This window comes from Phaeoacremonium minimum (assembly GCF_000392275.1).
Source record: "Phaeoacremonium minimum UCRPA7 unplaced genomic scaffold PA7_03_scaffold_123, whole genome shotgun sequence".
In the NCBI taxonomy this organism is placed as follows: domain Eukaryota; kingdom Fungi; phylum Ascomycota; class Sordariomycetes; order Togniniales; family Togniniaceae; genus Phaeoacremonium; species Phaeoacremonium minimum.
The window spans coordinates 1-8,306 of NW_006921030.1; the positions used below are offsets into that span (position 1 = coordinate 1).

Below are 8,306 nucleotides of genomic sequence, written 5' to 3' on the forward strand. Positions count from 1 at the left end.
GCAAGAAGTCGGTGATGAGAGCTCCTAGGTTGTTTTTGGGTATCGGGAAGCCCAACAACGCGCCAAGAGTCGGTGCCAAATCCGATTGCTCTATAGTTGAATAATACTCAAAATCCTCAGTATAGTTTTGAGGGGATTGATATCTGCTTTGGAGACTTTTCATTTTCGGCGACACGAATACAAGCGCAGGGGAGGTCTCGCCTGCTGATGAACCGCCATGATTACCAGCATCGTTCATACCGTGGTCGCCGCAGAGTACCAAGAGCGTTGACTGCAAGTGCGAGTAAGTCTCCATGGCGCCGTAGAGCTCCCTGACTATGCCGTCCATCTCATGTTGTTTCGGTAACATATTTGAACTACGACCAAGTCAGCTAACGAGCAGAATTGATGTTTCGTGGCTTGGGAGTATTTGCCTTCGAGGGCCACCTTTGTGGCCGATATGGTCAAGTCCCAGGTAGTGCAGAACCATGGTGCTCCAGTCGTTGTTCTTGAGCTCGTCCGCGATATGCCTCGTCACATTATTGTCTACCTCTGTAAAGTCCTGGACCATATTAGCTCGCGCCCGCGCCACAAGTCAACTGTCAACCGTACGCACCGCTACGAAGAAGCTAGACGTCCCGTCTGCTCGGTCGAATGTACCAGGGAATAATTTGAGCCATGTATCGTCGCCATACATGACAAGTTTCCCCGTATTCTTGGCCTTCATCTGAGCCAACCAGGTATCCTGGGACGCCAACGAGGACGACTCGTCTCCCTCATCTATATTGAGGATCACGTCGAGGAATGAGGGTATAGATCCAGTTGTTATGGCCTTGAGTCTAGGCATCGTGACAGTTGGGGACGTCGCATGCGCTGTGAAAGGAATCGCGGAGCCATCACGGATGAGCCTGCAAACGTGGATAAGTCTTGGGAGCAATGAGATCGATCAGGGACGCCTACGATTGAGTAAATTCGAACCCGGAATTGGTGGAGTAGACAAAGTCACTAGAATCACGGACATATTAGGGCACGCATCTCATTTGACAGATCTGCTGAGGTGTACCTTCTCAATGCATCCACGACCATGAAGATCAACCTGTCGAACGGCGCGGCCGGAGGAAGACCATACTGAGAATCCCCATACTGCGCCAAACCTGGGAGCAGTGGCTTGTAGGGAAAGAAGCCTGTAGCAAACGTAAATATTGCGACGGGTATCAAGAGATTGGCTACCACGAGGAGTAACGTCGCGAGGGTGCGCTTTGAAGCATTTTGATGAGCCTGCATATCCGGTAGGCCTGGACGCGCTGCGGCAAAGAACGAAGAAGATGTGCGCGTTATCTACAATCCAAGAATCGATCCATGACAGACAATGAGTTATCACCTAGAATCAATCGCAGGTATACCTTAATGTTGAGAAAGTGTTGCTAAGACTGCCCATACAGGTGCCAGAAGCAAATGCAAGCTGTGCGCGCTCTGCAGCGACGTGGAGCTCAAGCGACAGGCAGGTAGCTCCAGGCAGCTCAGCCTTGCAGCCACAGTGCCTGCTTAGCGGAGACGCGATTGGAGAGCAGCACCGACAGTGGGGGAAGACCCCTGCAGAAGAACACCACCATAAATTTTTCTCAACCATTTGTTCAGCCTTGTCGTTATCTATCGTGAGATGATCTGTACTCAAGCAATGCCCCAGATCCGAGGGTCAGAAACCAAATGAACGCCAGATACTAGTAACTAATGATAGTTGTGCGCGGACTTCTCACTTTCTCTTCTTCATAGACTTCCTGTCCTTGTACTTCGGGAAAACAATGCTTGACTTCTTGCTCCGCCTCTTCTGGATCTTGTTCGCTCCCCTGCTCTTGGTCGGCGCCTTGGACTTGGAGTCTATCTCCATAGCTAGATCGCCAGTTTGTCAGTGCCCTTGTAACATGAAGGATGGAGAACCGACGGCATACCCTCGTCATCCTTCTCGATGTTGACATCAGCAGCTTGCGCCTTGTCCTCTATCTGGGCTGCTGGCTATTAGCAATGGGGGGATTCGACGCAGTCTTGCGGCACAAACCGTCAGCATCCTCCATCTCGGTCTCTGGGACATTCTGGGGCTTCGGTTGTGCAGCCAGCTCCAAGAGCTTGGCAGCAAGTCGCTCTGTTCTCGCCGACTCGATTGGTCCGAAGACATTCTTCTTGAGCCGCTGGTTGTTGTTTTTCCTCGAGCTGGATCTTGCGCTCTTGGCCATCTTGGTTATCAGTCGGTGGACAGGTCAGTCTAGGCAATATATATTCTTATTGCGCAGGATAAGTATGTATAGCGACAGGCTTGGGTTGAGACTTGTGGCCGGGTTGTGTGTTTCTTTTCGCATAAAGAGTGCTGGAAAATGTTCCCCGCCACTGGCTTTCGCAGATGCATATCGGGCGCAGGGGAGGCCTGGCTGGTTACAGGCAGCGGGCGAGTCAAGGCACTCTACCGTATCTAGGTACTGTAAGCCCCCGCTAAGGCTTAGCGGATAGCTTAATTACGTAGGTACAGTAGCTTTTTTACCACCAGGACGGCAGTGACACTGATATGATAAAATTCTGCCGTGATTGGCCGCCCTCAGCACTTCATCTGGCGCCGGCGGCGGGTTTGCCGACGACGACTACGTCCTGCAAACTCGCAATAGGGCTGTGATACAGACCCCCGGGCAGCCTGGCCGAGCCTGTGCTAATACACCATTCTCGCCATCAGCTTGTGCACTTCGCTTGCGGTGGGCTCGATAACCGGAGTCATATCAATCTGGGCCAGGGCTCTGAGGCTGCAGTGACTTTTCAGTGACCGGAGCCGCCCCTGCCTAACCGTACCTACCTACTTAGAGGTTCTGACTTCTCCCCCCGGGCAAGGCAAGCACGCATCTCGGTGGGACGCTCCTCCCTCTTCATGAGGCTGCGGCCTCACAGTCTTGCATCGTGCTCCTGCCCTTTCTGGTCAGAAAAATATGGCTACCTCGTCCCTCGGGATTCCTAGAGGCGAGGTTCAGTCTCTGGTCAAGCTTGTCACCAGCAATGCCTTGCTCAATCGCCAGCTCTCCACCATCTGTCAGGTCAACGGCCTTAGAAGCACTGGCGTCAAGGCAGAGCTTCAGAAGCGCATCGTCACCTGTAAGTAGAACTCGATCTCTTTCCTGAATATACTTTGTTCCACGGGTTCGCCAGGGATTGTTGCATCTCTTCCTTCTGCTCTGCCCTTCCTTTCGTCACTATGGAACCTTGATTTTCCGCCACAGCTTCTAACAAGATATCTCGCGCAGTAATCAACGAAACCGCAGAAAGAGGCGATGTGAGCCAATTCCGGGATATCAAGCGGAGCATCGACATATTCAAGACAGGCAGCAGCACCTCGTCATCGGGCTCTCAACCCAATTACTACGGCACCTCAAGCTCCGCCACGCACACCTCGCAAACCTCTCACACAATGACAAACTACAACTACTCGAACGGACATGGCTATGGAGGTGTCGGTGGTCAACGGTCCCAAACGTTGTCTCACCAGGGTAAGCATATCTTGGGCCTCCATCCGGCCGTGCGCTAACCAGTCTAGCCTTCTACTTCAAGCAAAGTCCATTCTATGAGATCCGCAGCCGGATAGGTGATATTAAGACATGCGAGGGTAAACACTACAGGAATCCTTTGGACCACCTAAGCTGACCTCTTGCAGTTATGACCCAGCATCGTAATTCTGTCACTGTGACTATCAAAGCTTCGGATCATCCTAGCCTCTCGCTGTGTCTCACAGACCCGTCAATGAGGGTGATGGTGTTCTGTGCTGCTGCCAATACCGGTCTGCAAGACATCGCATTCCCTCACCAGGCCGAGCTCAAGGTGAACGGCGGCGAGATCAAGGCAAATCTACGCGGCCTAAAGAACAAGCCCGGTTCCACACGACCGGTTGATATAACGGACCAATTGCGGCTTAAGCTACCGCACTATGCGAATTCTGTAGAATTCACTTACGCTTTGACCAACAAGGCAGGTGCCAATGGCCCTCGAAACAATAAGAATCAAGTCAGGGAAACCATCAAACAGTGCCCAGGGCGGGGTTCTTATTTCACTCAATTTTATCGGGAGCAGGGTGACTGACTTGTTTCTGATTTCTAGAAATTCTACCTTGTCCTAAACATCTGCAAAACTGTTGCTGTGGACACTCTCGTCGCCAATATCTCAAGGGGGAAGAGGATACCGAAAGCCTCCGTTATCCTCGAGAGTAAGCATCAGTGGAGACACGTTCTCCCAATCAATCGCTAATACTTGAACAGTCGCCAAAAAGGCCAAGGATTCTGATATTGTCATGTCTTCCCAGGTCGTGTCACTGAAATGTCCTCTTTCATATATGAGACTGAGCTTGCCCTGCCGTTCCACCAACTGCAGCCATATTCAGTGCTTCGATGCCACTTCGTACCTGCAGTTACAGGAGCAAGGTCCGCAATGGCTCTGTCCAATCTGCAACAAGGCTGCACCTTTTGATCAGCTGGCTGTTGATGAGTGAGTTTCAAGTTCGCATTGTTGTGAATAGTCACTAATCTTGAAGCAAGGTATGTCAAGGACATACTGGCAAAGACGTCTCGCTCCGTTGAGCAAGTCGACATTGAACCTAGTGGAGAGTGGAAAGCCCACGGTGTCGAGGAGGAGGTAAAACCTGAACCGAATATCACACCGTTCGCGGTCGATGATGATGATCTGGTTATCTCGGAAGTCAGTTTCATTGGCGGTGATCGTAGCACTACAACTCCCAACCGGTCGGCCCCTTTTATAGGCACACCTACTACGGCTGCCTCCCGAGAATCCTCGACATTGCCAAGATCAGGATCGAAGAGCAACAAGCGGCCAATTTCACAGGTCATCGACCTGACACTCTCCGATGATGATGAACCTGCGCAACCACCCCCGAAGAGGCAACATTACAGCACAAACGGCTTTGGCTCCAGTTTGTCGCCTTATTAGGTGTTGGATTGACATGGATCTTGATCGAATGTGGGTTAGGATAACAGTCTCAGTCGATGTTATAGTCTATTTTTCTCCTTGTACATGATGCATAGGTCGGATTGGTTGTCATTACGGATGTGACAAAACCCGGCAGGGCACTTTTGCATGGCGTTGGTGGACTAGACTCAGTTGACCCTTTTGAGGTCCTCGGTTGCTTTTGACGTTTACTAAGATAGGGAAGAGGGAAAATTGGTTGGCTTCTCAAAACTCTGGTATAAAACTTGCCGATGGATTTTAGATACTGCTCGGAAATCGAGGCCGAATCTATGTCTCTTCGCAATCTTGGTGAATGTAGCCATAAGATGTGGTGTATCGTCGCGGCTCAAGGTGTATTAAGTGTTATTTTCTCGCTAAACGTAACAAAGACCCCAGAAGAGTGGTCCGGCAGGCACCACCGCCCTGGAGCTTACCTTATGAGCTTCAACTTCCAGACAGCTACCGTCTCTACTGAACCAAAACCAGCCAGGAATTGCACGCTTGTCATATTTGTTAGATGGCTCCCAGACGGACCTTGCTCTGGTGAATTGATCTCGTGCCAATCCTTCGCTCAATGTGACGAAACACACGAAGTTCGCCAGCACATTTACCACACATTGCCCAAGATGTCGTTCGAGAGCGTTATGCCCCCGTACAACGCCTCGGATCCGCACGCCACCTTCCTGAGCTCGTCATGTCTCGACTTCCTCCTCATAGAGCTGGTGCCCATGGCGTACCGCATCACGAACGAGCTCGAGGCCGCCGCGGCCGCCGACCAGCTGCTCCCAGCGATCGCCGCACACGAGAAGGACACGACAGCTGCTGCGGCAGCATCGCAGAACGGGACCGCAGCGGCCTCCGCCACGGGGACGTCGGGGGCCGGGCCGGCGGGCTCGCGCAGGATGGACGAGGACGAGGAGCGCGACGCCGTCTTCTTTCGGCTCGAGACGCTGGGGTACCGCGTGGGCCAGGGCCTGGTGGAGCGCTTCTCGCGGGACCGGCCGCACTTCAACGACACGCTCGACGTGATCAAGTTCCTGTGCAAGGACCTCTGGACGCTGGTGTTTAGGAAACAGGTGGACAACCTCAAGACGAACCACAGGGTATGTGTTGTTGGCAGCTGGGGATCCCGCTATGCTCCGACTAGGAGACTGACGATTTTATGTTACTGCACATAGGGAGTCTACGTCTTGACGGACAATGCATTCAGGCCATTCTCGCGGATGAGCACCGAGGCTGGAGGGCAGGCGGTCGTGAGGGCACAGCCGGTATGTGACCAACTACCCAACGCGTTCTTCAAAGCTAACACAATGGCATACAGTTCCTATGGTTTCCTTGCGGCATAGTACGGGGAGCTCTGGCCGCCATGGGCATTAATGCAACAGTTCAAGCCGAGACAAGCGAGCTGCCCAGTGCTGTCTTCCAGATAAAAACAATACCTTCGAGTTAGTCATATGGAAGGCGTCTGCAGTGGGGGCGATGGACTTGGAACTCCAAGCTCTCGCTTTTTACAAACATGCATCAAGGCGAAAGACGATACGAGACCGTTAGAGGATTCACATGGCGGCGAACGGCGTTTATATGGCTGGGCTTTGCATATTGTCTATTATACCCTGCGTTATTTGATATATTCATCTTGAACATGCGGACCGTCGAAACCCTGGCACCATGCATAATCCATCCTCTTGGTCTTTCTGGTGTTCATCTAGAGCTCCAGCAAACAAAATAAAACCCCGAGCCCATCAATTATAGTAGGGCATTAGATGCTATATGTCAACGAGACGACATTTCACAGCCTAGAGAAAGAGAAAAGCAACAATCAGCCACTGTGCTTCATCGGTCTTTTTATATTTTTGTTACTCTATGGACCATGCTGCTATCCTCGCCAAGCGCAAGCCACGTTTCCAGTCGTGCATCTTGAAGGAAAGAGGAGGTACCTGGTGACGTATCTCTCTAAAGAAAAGAGGGGGAAATCACTTTTGAGGGGGGTTGTGGGCAAAGGTAATGCCCTTCTCGATGTTGCCCTTGAGTCCCTTGACGGCAGCGTCCAGCAAGGTCTTCTCCTTGTCCGTGATATCGCCGAGGATGTTGATCGCCTTCTCGGCACCGTTGGGCTGTCACATTGGTCAGTAAGATGGACGATCTGGGGTACATGGGGGGCACGCACGCCAAGCTCAATTGGGACGGAGAAGAACTCGCAGCCAGTCTTCTCGGCAATCTCCTTGCCGCCTGGGACACCAGGCAGGTAGACGTAGCTGGGCTCGACAAGGCCCTTTGCGCCCTTGATAGCCTTGAGCAGCTTCTCGGCGAACCTTCGGCATGTCAGCAGGGAAACTCTCGGGTACATGGGGACGACAAGACTGACCGGTAGCCAGCGTAGGCCATAGACAAGGTAGCAGAACCAGCGCCATCCTTGGCCTTTACAACCTCGTCACCACCGAATTGCACGCGGTTGACAAGAGCATCGTACTTGTCATCGGGGATGGTGACGCTAGGCTTAACCTGGCTGAAGAGGGGCACAATGGTCTCGCCAGAGTGACCGCCAATAACGGGGACGGTAAGCTCCTGAGGGTTGGCCTTGCCGGCGATCTCGGCGACGAAGGTCTCAGCTCGGACAATGTCCAGAGTCGTAACGCCAAAGAGGCGCTGGGGGTTGAAGACACCCTTGGCCTTCAGCACCTCCGCAGAGATGGGGACGGTGGAGTTGACGGGGTTGGAGATGACGAGAATGTACGCCTTGGGAGCGACTTCGGCAGCAATCTCGATGAGACCCTTCACGATGCCAGCGTTGATGTTGAAGAGATCGTCGCGGGTCATGCCCGGCTTGCCTGTGTAGCGCAATTAGCCATCCTCTCAAGTCTCGCAATGGCTCATCAGTAAACTTACGGGGAATACCGGCAGGGATGACGATGAGGTCTGCGTCCTTGAAGGCGGCCTTGCCTCCGTCATTGGGTGGTAGGTAGCCTGCGACTTTCTTCATGTTTTCCAGTTAGCTTTTGGAAGTATCATATCTAGTCTCAGGGGCACCAACAGCGTTTGAGGAGATGTGGGAAAGGTCGGCGGCAACACCGGGTGTGTTGACGACATCGTAGAGAGAGAGCTCGTCGACAAGAGGGCACAGCTTCAGCAGAAGGGATAGGGGCTGTCACACGCAGAGTTAGCTCTACAGCTCGAATATAGCAGAGCTCGCTTGAGAACAAACCTGTCCAATGCCTCCAGAGGCACCCGCAACAACTGATTCCACATTAGATTCACAGATTCTTCATATTCAAAGCGCTTGGGGCTCTCTGTCCATACCGGCCTTGACCATCTTGACGCGCGTAGAGCTTGTGACGTGGGGA

At 52.5% G+C, this 8,306-nt stretch overlaps 3 protein-coding genes across 3 annotated transcripts; 1 reads left to right on the forward strand and 2 right to left on the reverse strand.

The window, feature by feature from the left end:
* Positions 1–1,732: 1,732 nt before the first annotated feature.
* On the reverse strand, positions 1,733–2,210 carry UCRPA7_1620 (hypothetical protein; the record flags this gene model as incomplete). The annotated part of the gene is made up of 3 exons (XM_007914206.1): positions 1,733–1,869; positions 1,929–1,985; positions 2,036–2,210. The coding sequence occupies 3 exons, from the start codon at positions 2,208–2,210 to the stop codon at positions 1,733–1,735; spliced, it is 369 nt and encodes a 122-aa protein (XP_007912397.1).
* Positions 2,211–5,591: 3,381 nt separating this feature from the next.
* UCRPA7_1621 (putative bet3 family protein) lies at positions 5,592–6,415 on the forward strand (the record flags this gene model as incomplete). The annotated part of the gene is made up of 3 exons (XM_007914203.1): positions 5,592–6,068; positions 6,144–6,233; positions 6,287–6,415. 3 exons carry the CDS (start codon positions 5,592–5,594, stop codon positions 6,413–6,415), a joined length of 696 nt encoding a protein of 231 aa, XP_007912394.1.
* Positions 6,416–6,938: 523 nt separating this feature from the next.
* On the reverse strand, positions 6,939–8,275 carry UCRPA7_1622 (putative malate dehydrogenase protein; the record flags this gene model as incomplete). Its single annotated transcript, XM_007914201.1, has 7 exons — positions 6,939–7,079; positions 7,133–7,277; positions 7,331–7,793; positions 7,852–7,939; positions 7,997–8,107; positions 8,168–8,199; positions 8,263–8,275. The coding sequence occupies 7 exons, from the start codon at positions 8,273–8,275 to the stop codon at positions 6,939–6,941; spliced, it is 993 nt and encodes a 330-aa protein (XP_007912392.1).
* Between the last annotated feature and the right edge of the window lie 31 nt (positions 8,276–8,306).